The 21,988-nt window shown below is 30.9% G+C and overlaps 3 protein-coding genes across 4 annotated transcripts; 1 reads left to right on the forward strand and 2 right to left on the reverse strand.

The window, feature by feature from the left end:
• The first annotated feature begins 1,870 nt into the window (after positions 1-1,870).
• LOC137826833 (methylsterol monooxygenase 1-2-like) lies at positions 1,871-8,205 on the forward strand. Its single transcript, XM_068632981.1, has 4 exons — positions 1,871-2,244; positions 5,485-5,807; positions 7,713-7,860; positions 7,993-8,205. Exons 1-4 carry the CDS (start codon positions 1,915-1,917, stop codon positions 8,059-8,061), a joined length of 870 nt encoding a protein of 289 aa, XP_068489082.1. The 5' UTR covers positions 1,871-1,914; the 3' UTR covers positions 8,062-8,205.
• Positions 8,206-9,806: 1,601 nt separating this feature from the next.
• On the reverse strand, positions 9,807-17,352 carry LOC137824215 (uncharacterized). Its single transcript, XM_068629746.1, has 10 exons — positions 16,933-17,352; positions 16,744-16,849; positions 14,947-15,007; positions 14,558-14,850; positions 13,917-14,056; positions 11,827-11,901; positions 11,279-11,369; positions 10,696-10,899; positions 10,543-10,587; positions 9,807-10,286 (listed from the first exon to the last, which is right to left on the reverse strand). Exons 1-10 carry the CDS (start codon positions 17,140-17,142, stop codon positions 10,201-10,203), a joined length of 1,311 nt encoding a protein of 436 aa, XP_068485847.1. The 5' UTR covers positions 17,143-17,352; the 3' UTR covers positions 9,807-10,200.
• A 1,876-nt stretch (positions 17,353-19,228) lies between these two features.
• Positions 19,229-21,325, reverse strand: LOC137826077 (vestitone reductase-like). 2 transcript variants are annotated; one of them, XM_068631923.1, is made up of 4 exons: positions 21,055-21,325; positions 19,945-20,469; positions 19,525-19,714; positions 19,229-19,442 (listed from the first exon to the last, which is right to left on the reverse strand). In XM_068631923.1, exons 1-4 carry the CDS (start codon positions 21,173-21,175, stop codon positions 19,301-19,303), a joined length of 978 nt encoding a protein of 325 aa, XP_068488024.1. In that variant the 5' UTR covers positions 21,176-21,325; the 3' UTR covers positions 19,229-19,300. The 2 variants fall into 2 exon arrangements, with proteins under 2 accessions (XP_068488024.1, XP_068488022.1); XM_068631921.1 differs by having other exon boundaries at positions 19,945-20,472; positions 21,055-21,248.
• Between the last annotated feature and the right edge of the window lie 663 nt (positions 21,326-21,988).

A 21,988-nucleotide genomic window follows, 5' to 3' on the forward strand; every position in this document is an offset into this window, starting at 1 on the left:
AGTCTGGGTTATTGTTTTTGTTCCTGATTGGAACGGTGATGGAGAAGGCGCACGCGAATGCCCTTCACGTCAGGTTGTTCGAGTCTGTCCAACAATCTCTTGTTCTGTTCTTTCAATTGGGCTATCTCTTATGCGTGTTGCTGACGCTCTTCTTCTCGTCTTTTCCTTTCTTCATCCTGGCGAAGTTGATCGATGACCCCTTTTTGGAGTAACTCCTGCATCTGAATCTGGAGGGTTCGTAGTATGGTCCTATGCTCTTCAGAGATATCATTGTTGTTGTTTGCCGTTGAGCCCATCTTCAAGCGTTGGGATCTTTGGGTCTGGGAATAATGATTACTCGGCCCCACGGTGGGCGCCAATTGTACCTGTATGGATATTGGGGACTGAGTAATGTTGGTCCACGTCGATACAAGGTGTCTGCTTCAGTCTTAGTTGTCTTGTCCTTCGAGTTTCCTTCTTCCTCGCGTGCCTCGGTCGGCCGGTGGGGGTACCTGCGATTGTGCTCCAACGCTCAAGTCAGTAATCTCTCTCAGTGAGAATCCTTGATAATCTGAAAAACATACCTTTTTCTCTTTCTTTTCCTTCTTTTGTACCTTCCCCTTGGGCTTGGGCCCTCTGGGTCGTTAGTGGTTCGCCACGTGTTTTCTGGTTTTTCGGTCGTGTTAGGTGGTTTCCTGGGATCTAGGGGATGTTCCCGAAAATCTGGGGAGTGCTCACGTGCGTTTGTTGTTCAGTGGGAATTAACCGTTTGTCCCATGCGTGACCACGTTAGTTAGATAATTTTAATCTGAACCATGCGGTCGTCCGGTCCCGACCGGTACAGGATGTTTACTAATTTTTCAGCTCTTGCCTAGTACAATTGTGAACACCTCAATACAATCGGTCACCCTATCTTTGAAAGTTATAGCATTCTTATGGTTCCATATAACCTAAACGATGGTCATCCATGTAGATTTCCAAACCCTATTTTATTTATAGCTCAGACCTACTAAACAAAATTGGTTGACATGTTGTTTAGCTTGTGACTGATACCCACCCATTTTCTACATTTGTCCCACACTCCCCTAAAACACAAGTGTTTGACATTTGCAACACTCTTTGCAACGAAGAGCACACGATATTGTCAACATTAATTACTCTTCTCACAAGTTGATCTTTGGTAGGTAACCTATTAAGCATAACCATTCACGCACAAAATTGTGTTGATGGTAGAGATTTGATTTTCCAAAAACTAGTAAAAATCTTCCATTCCTCCCCTAAGACAATATTATTCATTAACTTATAGACAAAGCTTACGAAGTAAGAGCTGGTTTCACCATTCCTCCATTTCCACTAGTCTTCAATATCTCTGATCAATTGTACTTGTGATAGTACTTGCATCATAGTGTTTAGCTGGTTAAGTGCTCAATAATACCAGTTCCTCCTCCATACTAGTTTCCAAGTTCATACACCATTGGTCTATACCAGTGCTCACGGACCTCAGGCTCAAAGTTTGTGTGATTATTACATTCTTGAATAGGCCAAAGCTTAAGACTCCTCCTAATTCCACCTGTCATGTCAAAAACTGATTTTATTCCCAATTCTCACTTTCCATTTAAGATTATTTAATAAAAAAAAAGTTGTATTTGATAATAAATAAATAAAATTGATGGAAAGATTCCACTAAAAAAAACAATAAATCAATACAACCATATTCATGAATAAACCATAACAAATAAGGAGACAAAAAAAATTAAGACCCTTCAGATCTAAAGTCTATTTTCAAAGAATAAGGTACCCATTCATTTCACATTTAATATGAACCACATGGCATTAGGTTGTAGCATTTGTTGAATCAAATTCAATCTCTCTATATATACACTATTTCTCTTCTTCTCTTCCATAGTAGTTTTCTCATCTCTCACACAGTTCACAATGCTTCCTTACCATACCCTTGAAGAAGCAGAAGTTGCACTAGGAAGAGGACTAACCCTTGCTGAGACAATATGGTTACAGTATTCTGCCAACAAACCAGATTTTGTGCTTCATTGTCACAATTCTCTATTCTTGTGCTTATTTTATTCTATAGCCCCTATTCCATTCTTATTGGTGGAACTTAGTGGGAACCAGAAGCTAAACAAACACAAGATTCAGCCCAAGGTGAAGACAACATTCTGGGAAATGTTCAAATGCTACAAAGATGTCATGCACACCTTTCTCATTGCAGTTACTCCATTGCAGATCATTTCTTATCCCACCATAAAGGTATTTTCTTTTCTTTTCTTTCGAAGTCTAATCTTCATATCATATCATGTTACTAGTATAAAGATTTTCTAAATGTAATTATTAAAACCTCAACAATCTTATCATATGGATATAATTTTTAAAACATGCAGAAAACAACTGCAGAGGATTTTAATCTTTTCTTATATATAGAACAATTTATAATTATATATATATATATATATATCGAATGCAATCTTAGGAATTTTTTACCATGATGGGGTTATTTTTTTTTTGTTTTTACCAAAATGGGGTCGTTTAAAAAAAATTACAAAGTTAGGCAAGTCGTGTCAATTTGACACAACTTCATATGCACAAATCGTCCCAATTTGACACGACTCTGCCATGTCATATTGAAGTCATGTCAACTTGACACGACTTCTGTCCTGTCATACTGAAGTCGTGTCAACTTGGCACGACTTCTGCCATGTCATATTGAAGTCGTGTCAACTTGGCACGACTTCTGCCACGTCATATTTTTTTATATTGGGTAGTAAGTTATGTAATGTTAAAAATTAATTTGATACATAATTTTATAAGAGTGATAGTTTTAAGAAACAAAAAATTTGATAATCGTGTATGGATCATGTTTAACGGTAATGTAATACAATAACTTGATTATTTGATTAATTAAAAAATGAAGAAAATTGTTATAGAATTTGGAAATAAATAGATAAATGAAAATTTATTGTATTTGGAAAATAAATAGAGAATTATTGTTGTGAATTAGCAAAATAAATAGCTTGAGAAGTAATGATTATTGTTCCTTAAAACTGACACTCAAATTAATTTTTAACATTACATAACCTACTACTCAATATAAACAATAAAATAAAATAAAAAAAGTTATGACGTGGTAGAAGTCGTGCCAAGTTGACACGAGTTCAGTATAATATGACAGAGTCGTGTTTAATTGGGACGATTTATGCATATGAAGTCGTGCCGAATTGGCACAACTTGCCTAAATTTGTAATTTTTTTTAAACAGGCCTCATTTTAGTAAAAAAAAAAATAATAACCTCATGATGGTCAAAAAGCCCAATCTTAAACTAATACCCGAGAGGAGTGACACTCGTAACATTAAAAAAAAGTTAAACATCAAGTTTAAAAAAAAAATAATCATTATATTAATCAATTAAATATTAAAATAAAAATAATTATTATAATTTAAAATAATTTCTATTATTAATAAAATTTATAAATTAGTTTTTAAATTATTATTTAATTAGTATCGATACAAAGTTAGTATTAATATTATATTTGTTTAATTAATCATTAGTAACTAATGATACATTTATTACACAATTCAAAATATTAATTTTTTATTTAAATTTGTTTTATTTTTTTAATTTAAAATACTAATATATATCATTATATTATTAAAATAGTTATCAAGTGAATATATATTTTGTGGTCGAACAACCCTGTTCGTGTGTTTGAATATTAATGAATGGGACAAAACCATCTTTCTATATATCTAATCGTGAATCCCAAGTGGTTTGAATAAATTTCAATCAAATCATAAAAATGCACAAATTTAACAAGAGTGTCATACTCACAAACATTCTCTATTACAATTTAATTTTTTTTCCCCTAAACTAAAAATAACAATGAATACATCACTTTTTAATCAATTTTATTATATTAAGACAGATAAAATAATTAATTTGAAGACAGATTTTAAATAAAGATTAATATTCCATTGAAGGTCGAGAATATTATTAACTCTTTTTTAAAAATTAAAACTGTATTTGGTGTGGAAAAAATAATATCCACACACACAGTACAGTACACTATGGACACTCTATACTCTGTAGTTACAGTACACTACGGACATTTTATCCTCTGTAGTTACAGTACACTACGGATACTCTATACGGCTAATACGTGAAACAAAGCAGTAGGTATAATTTATTTTACAATTAAAACCAGTTTTGAATTTATAAAATAATCATAATTCACTATATAAAAGTTTACAGAAATAAAAGTAAAAAAAAATATTAATAATATTTATAATAGAATGATTTATCTTGTGCCTACAGAATATATATATATATATATATATAAAATTTACATTTTAATTTTATTAATTTCACTTTACAATGTGTTCTGCTTTTACTATCAAATTTTCATCAATCTTGAAAAACCTGAAGCAGGACACGTGTGTGTGTATGTTTTGTTTATAAATAAAATATAAATTCATGATTTACAGTTAAAAATTACTTTTAAATAGTTTTTACTTTTCATATCTAAAACACTAAAACTCCAATTAGAATCTCCACATACTACATTAATTTTGAAATTTGATGTAATTACACTTAGGATGGATAAAATCTATAAATTAAATAAATAAAAAATTTAGAGTTGATTTAAATCTCTAAGTTCAATTGAACTAAATTTTAAAGAGTAGTTAAAAGAATTCACTTGAATTATATGATGATTTAAATAAACTTAACTGAAATATATCATTATTTAAATTAATTAAAATTCTAAATTCTTTAAAATACGTGAGTTGCTTAAATTATTTGATTTATTTGAATTATTATTAGCGCACATCATATTTTGAAATATTTTTTATTTTACAAATTATTATCAAATTTAATATAAATCAATTTTATTTAAAAGTAATCCAATTTTAAAAACTAAATTATATAAAAAATTTAGTACAATATTTTGTTTCTTTTAAAATTTAATTCAATTTACTTTAATTTGATTTATTTAAAATACTTTTTAATATCTGTGGTTGCAGTTATCTATCGTAATCATGGACCCATTTATTTCTACATGGTCCTCTATAACCTTTTTATTAATTTAACTTTTTAATATACAAAATTTTTATCATTTAATTAGTTTATTTGAAAGCTTGATTTCCAAATAAATATTAATAATTTTTTTTATAGCTATGCAAGTGTGTAAATTTATTTTTTGTAAAATTTAATCATAGATTTAGTTTTTTTTAATTAAATAGTTTTAGTTTACTGTTAGTCTATTGATATTTTTTATTTTTAGTAGAAAATAGGAAATGTTAACGTAACTATAAGTGATGACAATCATAATATTTTAGCTTAAATAGTAATATTAATGTTTAATATTTTTTGTTTTAAAAATAGGTTACTGTTTTTGTTAGTATTTAGATTATATATTATTTGGATCAAAATTGTTTAAATTTGAAAACTTAAAAGATAAAAAAAAATGGTATTAAATGCAATTTTTTGTTTTTCAGTGGATTGGGATCAGAACTGGTTTGTCATTGCCATCAGGCTGGGAATTGTTTTGGCAGTTATTAGTTTACTTTGTCATAGAAGATTATTTGGGTTATTGGGTTCATAGGATGCTCCATTATAAATGGGCCTATGAGAAGATCCACAAGCTTCATCACGAATATTCAGCACCAATTGGGCTATCAGCACCTTATGCACATTGGGCCGAGATAATCATATTGGGTATCCCCGCATTTGTAGGCCCAATACTAGTCCCAGGACACATAACAACGTACTGGTTATGGTTCATTTTGCGCCAGCTAGAAGCCATTGAGACTCATAGCGGGTAAAACTTTTACTCTTTTCAGAGGATTTCTTTTTACACCCTCCTGCACCTCATAAATATTAAAAAAATTAGGCAATTGCTTCCTGCACCATATCACTGGACCCAATTACAGGGAAAAAGACAAAAATACCTTTAAAAAATGGGGTATATAAAATTACATTATAGACCTCCTTTTCTGTAACACAATAATCTCTTCCAGATAAATTTTTTCCAGAATGTATTATTTTCAATTCCGGATTTTTTTATCAAGAATGGAATTTTGATTTTTTTTTTTCCAGATTTTTATATCCAGAACACAATAATCTCTTCCAAATCTACTTTTCCATAATGCATTATTTTTAATTCTGGATTTTCATTTTAATTCTGGATTTTCATTTCCAAAATAAGGCTTCTTCTTCCTTCACCCCTACATTTTTCTTCCTGCACCCCCACAATTTTCTAAATCCCGAAATTGTCCTTAATATTTTATTTGAAAAAGAACACCGTGGTTATCGAAAATAGGGATCTGGGAGTGTGCTACGGATTCAGCAATCCAGAACTGAGTATTTTTTTTTCCGAATGAGGGGATGTTCTGGAAGTAATTTTTGCATAAATTATTGATTTCCAGATTGCTGAATCCAGAAGTCTAATTCTATAACGGATTCATGGATCCGGAATGCCTTTTTTTTTAAATTACGGATTTTTGAATCTGGAATGCATATTTCTGTTACGGATTGGTGGATCCGGAATGGTTTTTTTTTTTAATGATGCATATTTTGAATTACGGATTGATGGATCCGAAATTTTACCGAAAGTGCCAATCCAAAATTTTTCCGGATTCCATAATCCATAATGCAAAAAATAAATATAGTTCAAGTGCATTTTAGGGTTTTCAAAGAACAATAGGGGCAATTTGGTCTTTGCTTAACATTATGGGGGTGCAGGAAGAAAAATGTAGGGGTGCAGGAAGAAACTGCCCCAAAATAAAGGTTATTTTTGGAATTTTTTAAATTGTGTTGGGTGCATGTTCAAAAGTGTTGGGTGCAGGAAGCAATTTCTAAAAAAATATTTTGTCCCTGTTTTATAAAGGCTTGTCCAAAGGCTTCCAAATTTGGAAGTGACTTTCGGGTTGTGAAGTTGATTTTTTTTGGAAAATTGACTTTCACATTGTACACAACATAGAAGTCAATCTTTTTGAGAAAAATGACTTTCAGATATATGAAAATGTATTTTAAATTCTACAATTTAAAATTCTATTTTGTATTATATATTAAGAAGTGAATTTTACGTTTAACTTAATTTTATAAACTGAATTATAAGATCAGATTTGTACTCACTTATATACTATAAAATATTTTTATCTCTAATTGATGTTGGATCTCCAGCACACCCATTTACGTTGAGGCTGTCAACTTGTGCATGAGATTATATATTTAATGGTGGTTTAATAGTGACTCGATAACGAGTGACCTGATAAACCCAACAAACTTTTGTTATAATAGACTCTAAATGGCTCTGCTACCATATTAATAAGTGAACTTTAAGTATAACTTAATCTTATAAAATGGGTTTATAAGGTGAGATGATCCCACACTAACTAGAGATAAGGACATTTCGTAATATATAAATGGATACAAACTTCGTCTTATAAACAAATTTTGTAAGATTGGATTAGACTTAAAGTTCACTTCTTAATATTACACAACCTAGAAATCATTTTTCCAAATAGGAAGAATGAGAGAATAAATAAAGATAATATTGTCTTTTACACACTATCGATGGGTTTAGGAGGAAATACGAGAGTGAAAAAAAAATATTTTTTCATGTAATTACAACTATAAAGTTCATTAAATTATTTTAATATAGTTCAAAATACATAAAGTGGTATTTGATTTTAAATTTGATTTATCTTATGACATGGTTAAGGTATGATTTTCCTTGGAGTTTCACAAAGTTTCTACCATTTTATGGAGGAGCAGCATTCCATGACTACCATCACTATGTTGGTGAGAAAAGTAGAAGCAACTTTGCCTCAGTGTTCACCTATTGTGACTACATTTATGGAACTCATAAGGTAACCTTTAAATAATTGGTTTAAGCATTACTTACTTATTTTTTGTACATAAAATATTGAAATTATTCAATATTTTTATTAAAGATAACTCATCATTGTAATAATAGGGTTACTATATACCTTATTTTGCAGGGCTACCAGTACATAAAACAGATGGGCAAGGAAAATTCTACTTACACCCAAAATTACAAGATAAAGTAACTGGCTCTATGATCAAATAAATAAATAAATAGTTGAAATAAAGAATGGCCTTATATATTACAACTGGATGGATAAGTGTTTTTAATATTGGGATAATTTAGATATTTTCTCTCTAATAAAATTAGAACTTAATATTTTGTGCAATTTTTTCATAAGACAGACTTTAGTGGTTCACATGCTATAATCTTATCTTAATTTTTAATATAATCAAATTTCAGTCAACTTAAGAATAAAGAATTTAATATTACTCTACGAAAAAACTTAACTATCTACTTTCTGTGTTCAATTTTTTTGAATAATTATAATTTTATTCCAACATTATAATTAACCCAATAGAAACTTACATTGTATGGTTCAGATTTTCTATTTTCTACATTTATGCTAAAAGGTTCTTATACACAAATTTATATGTTGTTTATAAAACTAATAGAAATATCGTATTAAACAATAATCTAAATATTGATTGATATAAATGATAGTGATACGGTCCTTTAATTAAGTGGATTATTTATTTATTTATTTACAGTAAGAAAATTATTTACTTTATTTATTATTAATACACACCTTTTTTAAAAAATAACTTTTTTACAATCCTACAAAATTAGTCACGACTCACAAATATGTTTTATTTAAATTTTTAAATTTAATATGACGACTATTAGCCAAGCAACAGCCACTCTAAATTAATTGTAATTTGTTTTTCTGGTTAAGTTAATTTTTTATCACGTCATAAATCAACTTCTTAAGTTCAGTTTGAGTCATCTTATGTATAAAATAAATTGTAAATGCAAAATAGTAATATTATTCATATTAATATTATATTAAGAATTAGTTAAAATATTAAATTTAAAGTCCGTTCACGGTGGCGTATAATTTTTTTTACTATTTTAGCTCCGTAATTATTTATTTTGAATTTGTACTTTTTTGTTATGGTCCTTAATTCTTTGTTTTCAATTCATATGTGACAATTAAGTAAGAGATTCGTTTATATTTTATTTTCAATGTAAATTATCAGTAAAGAACAATTACTTTCTTTGTGTTACTAATTTTGTTAAACTAAATAATTAAAAAAATAAAATAAAGAATGAAATTTTTTAAATAATTGTACAGAGAAAGCATGGGGAAGTTAGGCAAAAACATGTAATAATTTAATAAAAAATAGGATAAAAGTGTCTAAAAATAGAAACAAAAATAAAATATTCCTGATCCTTCACAAATCTTTCAATTCTAAAATTACCTTCACGAAAAAGTAAAAGATTTAATTTCTTTTTATTTTCAAATTGTATTGTATAATCTACTAACTCTACAAATTCAGAATACAAAATTGTATTTCCAATTTTAGAATTAAAAAAATATTGTGTTTGGAAATACATTTCAAATTCAAAATTCAAATTATATTCCAATAATTTAGAGTTAGAGTTCAAACAACATTTTCAAACAAAAAATACTTTCTGGATACAAAATTTTATTCTAAATTCTAGATTTCAGAATTTTAGAATCTAGAAAAAGAGGAAGAGGGTTGTCAATGAAAAAAAATGAAGAAAAGAACAAAGTTATCATTTCACATCTTCTATGGAGGTGCAGAAACAATTTGCCTCATTTTCAAAACCTTCTATGTTGAACATGAGCTAATAGTTCGGTTGTGGACTTGTAGCACAAAAAGGCATTAAAATGTGCAGTAATTTCGTTGCAATTATTTCCCGATTCCAACTATTTCAAACTAAGATGAAATAATGCCCTCATAATTGTGATGAAAGTATGAAAATGATTTTTTTTTATGACATAAACTATAGTCACTAGCAACATGTTCATTACGTTCTCTCCCAAAGCACTAAAACACTATTCTCGTATCACTTCATGATTCATCTCAACCTCACTAGCACAACCAAAACCAAAAACAACAACATTATCTACGTCTCTATAAATTATTAATCACAAAAATTCGGAAAGATACAAGCAAGTGAAGGGCTTGTATCATTTCAGCTCATCATAGTTTCTGATTCAACTTTCAAAAGATACCACGCAGCTCTAATCAAGTTGTGAAGAGAAACTTTTGAAGCATCTGTGTTTAACGTAAATTAGTTGTCATGGCGAAGATAGGCATGCTAATGATGGCAGTTGGTGCACTGGCATAGTGGTCTAGGATGAAGGAATAGATGGAGATGCCCACAACTTCACTTTCTTGTCAGCACTAGCTGTGGCTAAAACCAAGACTTTATCATTTCCTGTGTAAAAGGCACCACCAAAATAATTAAGATGAAAAACATTACATGGTAGTTAGCATAAGCATGTGTTGGTATTTTAAATCAAATTCACTTTGTATCATCTAGATAACTTTGCATTATCTTCTAACACTGATTGGCACATACTATACAAGAAACATATTTGGCAAAAAAGGTGTTCATATGGAAATTTGTCAAGAACACAATAAATTAGGTGAAGGACCAAAAGGAAGGAATGGAGTCAGATTAGCAGCTTTACCCATTGGAATAGCTTTAGGAGCCCACGAAATGCAAGAAATGTCACCTGCAAATGGGAAAAAAAAATAATCAACGAATGGAAGATCACAGATAGAAAATTTCTTGATTTACATGTTGCAAGGGAACAACTAAAAGAGTTGATGCTTGAACATACTGTCATGGGCTTTCTCAGCCGTATCCAAAACCTTTCCAGTATCAACACATAGCCACTGCAAGGTGGAACCATGGGTGGCAGCCAAAATTTTTCCATCAGGGGAAATACTAAGGCGGTCATAGTGCAAAGCAGCACCAGAAGAATCGCGAAGAGGAATAGGGAACACCTTCAGCGTCTTTGGATCCTCATCAAGGTGATAACGAACTTCAGGATACAAGGAAAATAAGGTGAGATGAATTGAATTAATTAACAACCTAGTCCTAAAGACAGCACATGTGAACATTTGGATAAGAACCCTACTTGCCCCAACCCCATGAAGGAAATAATACCCTTAACTGATCAGATAACAAGCCCATTTATCAGGCCAGATAAAATAACATGCACAAAAGAAAACATGTCCATTTTCAGCTATAGAATCTCATCAAAGTGCTGTTTGAATTCTTTACTAATAACATGAGGCATGGGCATCTATCTTTTCCAGAATCTTTAAAAGTATTTGCAACTGCAGTAGACACCAAGAGTTTGCTAGAAAAATAAAACCAATTATAAGTAAAAAAATAATCATCTTTCAATATTTGCTCACCATTGATATTCCATATTCTCATTGAACCATCCTTGGATGCAGTGATTATTTGCTCAGAGTTTGGTGTAAAGCATAACCAAGTCACAGCACTCTGACACGCAAGTAATGAACATATAATCATAGTCAAAATAATGGAACGTCATCTTTATTCTTTTTGTTTAAATTGTAAATCTCTCTCTCTCCCCTCTTACACGGAAAACTAATATGCCTGCAACTAAAAATGGACCATGATCTTTATTCTTCGTTTAAATTGTAATTCACAAACGTGTTCAGAGTACAGGCGTGCGTTCATGAAAATTGTCCATGCACATCATGCTCATGAAATTTCCATTGAACCAAGATATTCTAATGTAATACATAAAGTATAAGACTACTGCATAAAAAATATATGAAAATTAATTAATTTATAATATACCTTTTATATAAACAAAGTTGCAATGCATTTGAAGGAAAATATAATCTTTGAATTTTTTGGCTTGAAAAGTCTATATATGTATAAATGGGAGGTTAAATTAAATTTTAAATCACCCCAAAATAATAATATTAACCTTATGCCCCTTAAGCTGCATGACATTTAAAACTTCCTTGGCAGATCCATCCTTCGCATATACAATCTCCCAGACCTGCCAAACATTGTAAACAAGAAAAAAAATGGAGAATACGTAAAGCAATTTTCAAAAACAGCAGTAACATTTAGATAAACGTTGCCAATAAAAAAATATAACAAAAGACAATGAATAATGGTGTATTTAGAGGCTCCCTGAGGTCAGCTAACAAATTATTAGACAACTGTATTCTATTCTATTGCAGTATTATATTAATTTGATTTATTCTGGCTTTCACAAGTTGGATGGTGCAGTTTCAAGAGATATACACTTGCCGCTATCTTGGTTCTTGAGTAGGCAAAGTTATTGACAGATTACAAACAAAATGATGATTAACCAATATGTTGATTATTACACAAGATTTCCTTGAAAAGCTAGTCCTGTGACCTATTGTGTTACTTCAACAGAAAATTATCTGAAATTATTCTAAATTTTCGATTGAACATCAATTTTTTTATATTTGTCTAAAGAGATCCATGCACTGCCTAAAAACATGATCTGACATCAGGAATAGTGCTGACTTCAAGAATCCATTTTCTTCCTTCTTCATCCCCTGGTCTTCAGTCATCCCCCAACAGACTCACTATTACATGCCAGCAAATCATCCTAATATACACAAAATTATGAGGGCACATTCTGGGTTTGTGTCACATTCAACATAATGACCCATGCCCAATGGCTTAAGTACGGGTTTAATTCAGGACGTTGTTATAATTGAGAATCAAGCCTTTGCTAATATAGCTACACATTTTGGTATGGTAGTACATGCTCATAATCATATCATTTGGTATCAAACCAAAGGATCACAAGGGTGCATGTTGAGTCCATGGGTTGAGCCAACCAAGTGGCCCTCCGCAATGGCTTATTTCTTAGGGAAAGCCTCAAGTATAATGCAGGGTGTTAAATGTTAAGCGTAGCACATTTGCTAATAGCTAGTGTTTTTGTCAAGATGGCAAATGCTCTTGGCCATATCATATGGTACGTATATTGGCCCAAAGGAATGCAAGGGAGCATATTGAGTCTGATGGTTGGACTTAAATCAGTGGCCCATGCCTAATGACTTAAATAGGGAAGGACCCACACCTAATGCAGAGTGTTACCTCAAGACTTGTGCCTTGGCTAATAGCTTAAGCTCTTTTTTTTGTGATAATTGCTTAAACTTTTGTCATGTGGAGAAGCCTTATTGATAGTTGTATCACTTTGTATTAAACCAAAAGGAAACAAGGGTGCATGTCAGGTTTGTGCGTCCAGTGGTTATATATACCCAATGGCTTAGACCCGGTGGTGCCCAGGTCAAATGCATAGTGTTATAAGTCAGGAGTGCCTTTGCTGATAACTCAAGCTTTTGCCAAGGTGGGAAGTACTCTTGATTATATCATATTCCTCTTTTTATCTCCTTTTTGCTTTATGTAAAATATTCTTCACAACCCCAGCTTTTACATTTGTTTTTCTACCTAATAGATGAAACAGACTAATTGATAGTTTCTAAAGTCAAGTTTCTTCCATATATTCATTTTTCCACACTGTTCACACAACATTAGAAATCATTTGGCTAAAACTGTTCATTGACCATTGACAAAATTAAAGTAAAAGGCATTGTGCATACATATAAGTGGAGAGAGAGAGAACAGTGAACAAGGAAGGTGATTGGATATACAAACTTCACTGAGCAGTATTTATAGCAGCATTGTAACATAACTTCAGACAAACACACATGTAATAGAAATGAAGGATAACTCTTAATAATAGGCTAACATATTTTCCATGTGGCTTATTCCCTTTTTCAATTGAACAAATACAAGCCAATTTTCAAGGCCAGCACCAAACAGATGATGGGCGCAGCCTTGCTTCTGAAGTGATGATACTGCTAAATCAATCAAGTATTCAACCCTAGCTAATAAAAAATAAGAGCTTAAGCTTAAAGGCTACCTCTTACTGCATAGTACTACTACTAGTTGGCCCTCTATGCATGCATACATAAGAACTATTAGTAACTCATAAAAACTTAAATAAATTTGCACATTAAACTTCACCTTCACATCTGCAGTAAATGCTGCTGCGGCAATAAAACGACCATTGGGTGATATAGCAGCCATGTTATTTTTCAATTGATTTGTATCCACATGCCCAACACTCTTCCCAGTTTTTCCATGCCAAAGAATGATATCAGTCTCTGAATTAGAAATCAAATTTAGGAAAGGTTAGAGAAAGCCAACATTAAGTATTAAATTTCAGTATAAAGACACTGACAATAATTTCATTAGCAAATTGAAATAAAAGTATATTACAGTGCCTTTGATTTGGTGAGCAGAATAAATCTCAAACCGCATCCAAATTTTAGTTAACAAATAGATTTTTCTTACTCAGAAGTTCCTAGGTTATGTCAGAGAGTATAGGTAGCTGAGACCTTTGCAGTATTTAGTGGTTAAATAAATATGTAAAAAGGCAACATAAACAGAAATGTAGGTATGCTCTACTTAAATCACTTTGTGGACCCTTCCCCATCCAAGCGTTTATTTTCTCACAAGCTACTTCTAATTAAAATTGGAATTCCCTTCATAATTGCAGCATAATATTAGGCGAGAAGACACTGAATATATAAATAATTATGACACACAGACAGACAGAACATTTTCTTCATAGATTCCAATGGGAAATGATGTCGGAAAGATACCTTCTGAACAAGATGCAATAATTGTACTTCCATCAGCACTGCCATAAGTTGCTGAGGCTCCAAACATGGTCAATATTGACTTTTTATCATGAACTTTGTGATGCTCCCACTTAATTTCTGGGAGAGGAAGCTTTGTTTGTGGTTTATTTTCTGAAGAGTCAGGCTTCCCTTCTCCATACATATATAATGAACAACCAGAGAGAGTATAAGATGACACAACAATGGAGGATGCATCATCAGAAAATGTAACTGCTGTTGGATGACCACCGGCAGGTAAATTAATCCTTAGAAACCTGCAAAAGTGTAGAGACAACAAAATTTATGCACATGAGATATGATTGACATTTACTTTATATGCATGTGCCAAGAGGCTCTTAAAATTCACATACTTGAAACTTTTACTTGAAGCATCATCCAACTTAAACACCCTCACAACTCCATCAGCGCAAGCTGTTTGCACAGACAATATAAAGTAGGAATGTAAGAAAAAAAAGTCACAGAATGCTTTCGTACAAGTGAAAATAAATAAAAAAACAAAACCATTAGAACAGGTAGGAATCTTAGGTCAAAGAAATCTACAAAGGAAATTAGGAAACAACAATAATGCTTGAAAAATACAAGTCAACACATGTGATCACTTTGAGATAGTAACATTAACAAGGAGGCTGCAAATGCTGAGCACTATTTTTGCAGCTTCTTCATTGCCATTGACTGGAGTGGTTTGTCAACAACTTCAATGATATACCATTGTCTCTTAAACATGTCATGGCTTTTGGGAAAAACTTATGTTTATGGCAGCTCAGATCATGGTATTTTAAGTACATATAGTTTCTTTTTATGCAGAAAAACTGCTTGAGTCAGCAGTGTCATACGGCTATTTTGGTCTTTTGGTTTTGGTTTCGTTATTTTGACAGGTAATATATTGTCCACCTAGCATTATTTTCTCTCATCTACCTAATAAAGTTTATTGTTAATAAAAAAAAATCAGAATACTGAACATATCAACAATGAGGTCAAGATGGGCTTTTCTTTGTAGTAGAAAATAAGTATGACAAGAAATTTTTAATTAATAGATGCACATAGATTCATAGAAATGGAAAATATTTGTCCTCAGATCCATACTTCTATGCAAGCAGCAAATTTAGTATCCATACCCATATCCTATGCATACCCATATCCTACACATACTTGCATTTGGCTAAATGAAATATGTTTTCATTTTTAATATATCTTCTTTTTGACAATCTAATAAAGTAAAAAACTATACTACCAATATTCATATGAAATATTTCAGAAAACCAACAGCATTAATTAAAAATGTAACATCTAACTCAAATAAAAAATATCCACATATTTATCATATATTAAATAAAAGAACTTAACTAAATTCAAATCCAACATAATAAAAGTAAGCAAGTACAGAACTTAATGTAATGTTTTGACAGAGTAAATAATAAACAGACTTATGAAACATAAGACAGCAAGTTAGGACAATAAATTAGGGTTTCAACAAGAGAAATATCCAATTTAAAAAGACTGAACACTAAAGTATCTAAACCCACAACCATCCAATGAACTTTTGCAAGAAAGCAAATATCCAAACCATGACCCATTTTAAAGCAAATACCTTCATTGCCACAAGGTCCAAATCCAATTGCACCCTACGTGCTTCACAACCACTATTTGGTCAAATAGTCTTAAAATTTGAGATTAAGTCTAAGGGTCAGTTTTGATCAGTTTTCCATGAGCACTTCTATTTTAGGACAGAAAATTAAGAAAAATAATGAATGATTTTCTCCATAAGTTAAAATTAACTAAATTGTGCACAAGAGGTTATAGAAAGAGAGTTTCTACAAACTTGCTTATACATAAGCTATGGAGAAACTAATTTTTATGTTTGTTCCTATTTTTTTCATCTTATAGGTGTTTATGGAGAAATCTAAATAGGCCCTCACTCAACTCACAAAACTGACTTACAAGTTACAAGTAAGAGTAATTCTCCACTTATACTATATTTTGATAGTATCTCTAGAAAATGTGTGATCTCCAACACACAATGCATAGAGAAAAACAGAACTAAGAAAACACAGATCTTACAGCAGAGGAAAGTAAGAGGCACCAAAGAAGTGAACTAAGCATGGGAATGAAAATTCAAGAATTCATCTTCAAAAGGAACCGTGTTACACCTGTTGCCAAATTGCGTCCATCGTGGGAGAAGCATATCCCTGTCACTGCATCACCATGGCCCTTCAAGGTATTCAAATCCAACGGATGGTGTCGCTTGTTTTGATCCTAAACCCATAAAAGAAACCACATTTTGAGAACCAATGCAAGCACAACAGGGAAATGAAAAGAAGTTAAGATTTGGAAGCTACCTTGTCGGAAGAATGGGGTTTGGAGAGAGGCTTCTTGGGAAGGGGTTTGGAGATAGGTTTGGGATTGGGATTGGGATTGGCATCGGAATTGGGTTTGGCGATGGATCGAACTTCGGATTGGCGCTTGCGGAAGTAGGAGTTGAAGAAGAGAAGGGCAATTATGGCACCCAACACGAGCGAAAGTAAAACGATGGGTAACGCTGGATCCATTTCAGAGTGAAGAAGAACAAGAAGAATAATAAGAAGAACAAGGACAAGAACAAGGGTTTGATTTTGTTAAGGTTAAGGCTTGGTGTGTGTGAGTGTTGTTGCTGTAGCAGTTGCACACGTGGATTCTTAATCACACCGTGATTCTTAATCACACCCTGGATTCTTAATCAACCGTGGATTCGCACCGCTTTCAGATTATGCAGTTGCATTGTGCATACAACTCTTTCTCATCATTATATAAAAACTAAAATATTAAGATTTGTAAAACATTTTTTGTTTTGTAATTTGATTTAAAATAGAATTATACATAAGAAATAAAAATTATAGTATTTACTGAAAAGTAATAAATATAAAAGTTTCGGATAAAGAAAATAAAACTAATATTTTTTCCTTCCATTTCTTAAGGAACTTTAATCTTTTATAGATTATTAATTATAATTTCATGTTCGTATTTTACTCCTTATTGATCTTATGTTTAGAAAATATATTATCAAAAATATGATACTCATGGTTATTGATATTAAAAAACTATAAATGTTTTTACAATCATTAGGGCTTGTGTGTGATGTGGGAAAGAAAAGTTAAAAAAAAAACTAGGAAAACAAATAAAGATAAAAAAATTCTTAAAAGAGTTTGGAAGAGATTTTTTCAATGATATAATATTTACATTTCGCTAAAATGCTACGTGAAATCTATCTAAAATAATTCATTAAAATTTATATATTTTTTAATATCAATATTTTTCTAAACTTTAAAAAAAATTAAACAAATATCATTTTTTTTATTTTCTCTTCAAAAATCTTAATAATCCTAATTGGATATCGTAATATTTATTTATATAATTTTTTATATAAATCTTTTGAAAGTCTTTACTAAATACTACAAGATTTTTACGAAAAAAAATGTATTCCAAAATATATTTTTGAATTTGAATTTTTTAAATACTTTTCTATATTAGATTTTTTAAAACAATTTTTTGAAATAGTGTTTTCGGAATATGTTTTTGGATTATTTTTTTAAAATATGTTTTCAAATTTTGTTTTAGATTTTTTTTTCCAAAATGTATTATTTGTATTTTGGATCTATTTTTTCGAAATGAAATTTTGGTTTTCCAATTCTATTCCAAAATTTTATTTTCATGACACAAAAGATATATTTTGAATTTCCTTTTCTCAAATATATATTTTTCAATTTTTGATTTTCAATTTTGGTATGAAAGACAATTCTAGAATTTAAAAAAATTATTGGATACAGGATAGAATTAATTAGGTGCAGAAAGCAAAATTTATTTTTGGTTTGCTATCTATTGACCCAAAATGATAAAAGCCCAACTCTCACTTTCTTAACATTTATTGTAAAATCAACTGAAGCCTTAAACAAAGGCCAATCATTTAGGCTTTGTTTGGATTGAGAGGGGATTTGTGAGGAGGGGAGGGAGTGGATTTGTGAGGATTGAAGAGGATGTGTGAGGATATGTGAGATTGGATTGAGGGATGATAGAGTGGATTTGTGAGGATAGTTTATTGTAAGTTTACAAAATTATCCTTCTTATTACAAAATATTTAAATAATGAATTATGATTTTTTTTGTGTAGATTTAAATTAATTAAATATTTTTAATATATAATATCCATAATTATTTATATTTTTAATAAAAAATTAAAAAATATAATATAAAATATTTTGATGTTAAATTGAAATAAATTTATTAAATACATTAAAATTTATGAAAATAATATTTATTTGTTAATTTATATAACTATATATATTGTTGATATTATAATTTTATTTTATTATTTTATTATTTATAATTATATATTGTTATTAATAGTATAATTAAATATTTTTGAAATTATAAATAATAAATAAATTTATGTAATATTTAATTTTATATATTAAAATAAAATGCATGCACAAGGGTATTTTGGTAAAATGTAATAATCCTACTAAATTTTCAAAAATCTCTTCATTTTGTGAAGAAAAAAAAAAAAACCCCACCTTCTACCCCATCCTCTCTCCCACTCTCAAAATCATGGAAAAAAAAAAAAACACCCCTTTGATTGATTTACTTTTCTAACATTTGAAGGTATAGAAATAGTATTTATTGTAATTCATAAATAGAAGTTCATGCATATGTTAATCTTCTTATTAATCATGGTTCATAGATGACCCTTTTCCTTGCAGCATTCAATTGCATCAACAAACATTTCCTCCATGCCATGCTTAAACTCAAATCCAGCATCCATAAGTTTCTTGGAGATTAAATGTGGAAGCTTCACATCGTTAGATTTCTTCACCTCGCTAGAAGAAGAACAAAACCAAAATCAAAACTAAATTACAGTAATAAATTTAAGAAATAATTTTGATGGAGGCAAGAACTCACTCTATTGATATTTGAAAATTTGGGTATTTGGCTGAAAGAAGTTCTGCTATTTCTTCAACATCTGCAATGAATGGTGAGCAATTATACCTCCCTTTTGGATTAGGATGCTGAAGGAGAAAGATATGTGCTCGTGCAATATCATCAACATGTACCATATGAAGACGAGAGGCACCAAATGGATTCTTCTCACCTGCATAATCCATTTCTGTTCATTCAGAATTTTTACAAGCAACTTTTTGAGGTTTATATTGGCAAATCCAAGTTAGATAGAGTCATAATAAAGTGATATCTATCTTCCATATCTTTAGTTATCCAAGAAAAGATTACTTTGACATGTAACAATATTCAACATAACTAGTCAAAATTGATGAGCAAAGAATGTTCAAAGGGGTCCTACAAATCAAAAGTTGCAGCACTTACCAAATATGAAAGAGAGAGTGGTATAAACTGAGCCAGGGAGTTTAGGACAGATGAAGGGTCCAAGAACAAAAGTAGGGATGAGAGTGACAACATCCAACCCATGTTTTTCTCCAAATTCAAGAACTGCTTTCTCTGCCATTGTCTTAGAAATTGAGTATGACCAAGCAAAGGGCTTCAAGTCTCTAAGAAGATTTTCATCACTCCAATAACTCTCATCCATCACATCATCTTCTTTCTGCTGCCAATAAACAGCAGAAGCACTTGAAGTGTACACAACCCTCTTCACTGTCTTTGAGTTAAGGCATGCTTTCAGAATGCCTAATGCTCCATCAATGCTTCTTTTGGTCACTACTTCCTCTGGTTCGTTCAGTTGTAAATCAATGGGAGTCGCAGTGTGGAGCACCCCAAAGCACCCTTCAATTGCTTCACTGAAACTCTCTGGATTGCTGAGATCAGCACTGAAAAATTTTAACTTTTCAGATGCACCCGGAAGATTTGTGAGGAAGCTCATATCCCTCTTGCCATCTGCTAATTACATAAACTCATTGTCAACCTACATCTTGAAGTTTGTCAAACTACACATATTCATATGATGTTGATAACAAATGATCAAATACATGTTGCATAGTGGAGATACATATGAAAGATTCAACAATAATGACACTAAAAAGAATTGATACTATTTCTAATACAAAACTTTGTAGATTATGTTCAACGTTTTTTTTAACTCACCATTGGATTCTTAAGGATACACTCACCAACAATACCTAAAAGAATTTTGCTGAAAGACTTTCTCATACCCTTTTACAACAGCATTTAACAACCTTAAGATTAGAGTTAGTCTTCCACATGGTTTATGAAATTAGGAAAATTTTAAAGTGGACATTCCAACGCATTTATTAGGAAATTTGTTCTACACATAAAAGTCTTTTATTACAGATAATTTATATGCATCACTTATTTTTAATTTTCTCTAGTTCAGAAACATTTTAACTGTCAAACTCCAAAATATCAACAGTGATTGAGGTTAACTTGATCAAAGTGTTTTGTGTTAACTATCTTGAAACTTTTGAACAGTGTTTGTAAAATTTTTGAAAAATAAATGATTACCTGGATCAGGTCTGACAGTGGTATTGACAGTGTAACCATCCTGGAATAGTCTCTTGATGATCCAGGAGCCAATAAACCCTGTGCCTCCAGTCACAAAAACTCTTCCTTTACCCTCTTCCATTTGGACACTCTTCCACTCTTTTCGTAATCTTTTTCTTTTCCTCTACCTCTGGTGTGGTGTTGATGCTCTTCTGCTTCAATTATCAATAATAGATTAATATATGCATACGCACACAAAATCTAACACTCCCGGATTTTAATTGGCTATTATACTTTCTTTTGTCAGTGGCGAAGGATACCATTGCTCTTTCTTCTGAAAAAAAAAAAAAAACAGATCAATTTTTTATTATTCTTTAATAAAGTATCTCTTTAAGTATTATCAATTTGTTATTTGTTTTTAATTTTTGAAAAGTTATAGTTTGATTCTTAATTTCTCTTCTTGTTGTATAGCCCTCTTATTAGTTTTCTATTTATTTTTTTCATTTAGTTTCTTATTAGAGAGATAAGATAGAATCAAAACAGAAGAATTATTATATATGTTTAAGCTACATGAATAGAGTTGTTTTTATATCTAACAGATGAAAGGTAGATAACAGCTAAATAAATAATAGATAACTGAAAAGTAAACCACAATAACTCTCTAACATCCCGTTAAACTTATGTGGGTGGAACACCAACCATAAGTTTACAACGAAAATTCAAGAATGCAGGACCAGAAATGGACAGAGTTGTTTATATATGTAATAGATGAAAGATAGATAACAACTAGATAAATAATAGATAACTGAAAGGTAAACCAAAATAACTGTCTAACATCCCCCCGTTAAACTTATGTGGGTGGAACACCAACCATAAGTTTACAACGAAAATCCAAGAATGCAAGACTAGAAATGGATTTGGTGAGAATGTCAGCAGCTACTTGAAACTTGGCAGG

Source organism: Phaseolus vulgaris, chromosome 8, assembly GCF_000499845.2.
Source record: "Phaseolus vulgaris cultivar G19833 chromosome 8, P. vulgaris v2.0, whole genome shotgun sequence".
Classification (NCBI taxonomy): Eukaryota; Viridiplantae; Streptophyta; class Magnoliopsida; order Fabales; family Fabaceae; genus Phaseolus; species Phaseolus vulgaris.

What these genes read in the sequence shown, in the direction of transcription:
- LOC137826833 (XM_068632981.1), top strand. Translation starts at nt 1,915, where the DNA reads ATGCTTCCTTACCATACCCTTGAAGAAGCAGAAGTTGCACTAGGAAGA. An exon ending in TTTCTTATCCCACCATAAAG is followed by an intron (nt 2,245 to 5,484) that starts GTATTTTCTTTT and finishes TTTGTTTTTCAG; the next exon opens with TGGATTGGGATCAGAACTGG. An exon ending in GCCATTGAGACTCATAGCGG is followed by an intron (nt 5,808 to 7,712) that starts GTAAAACTTTTA and finishes GACATGGTTAAG; the next exon opens with GTATGATTTTCCTTGGAGTT.
- LOC137824215 (XM_068629746.1), bottom strand. Translation starts at nt 17,142, where the DNA reads ATGGATCCAGCGTTACCCATCGTTTTACTTTCGCTCGTGTTGGGTGCC. An exon ending in TGGACGCAATTTGGCAACAG is followed by an intron (nt 15,008 to 16,743) that starts GTGTAACACGGT and finishes CTGTGCAAACAG; the next exon opens with CTTGCGCTGATGGAGTTGTG. An exon ending in CATTTACTGCAGATGTGAAG is followed by an intron (nt 11,902 to 13,916) that starts GTGAAGTTTAAT and finishes AATGTTTGGCAG; the next exon opens with GTCTGGGAGATTGTATATGC.
- LOC137826077 (XM_068631921.1), bottom strand. Translation starts at nt 21,175, where the DNA reads ATGGAAGAGGGTAAAGGAAGAGTTTTTGTGACTGGAGGCACAGGGTTT. An exon ending in CACTGTCAGACCTGATCCAG is followed by an intron (nt 20,473 to 21,054) that starts GTAATCATTTAT and finishes TTATGTAATTAG; the next exon opens with CAGATGGCAAGAGGGATATG. An exon ending in CACTCTCTCTTTCATATTTG is followed by an intron (nt 19,715 to 19,944) that starts GTAAGTGCTGCA and finishes TGGATTATGCAG; the next exon opens with GTGAGAAGAATCCATTTGGT.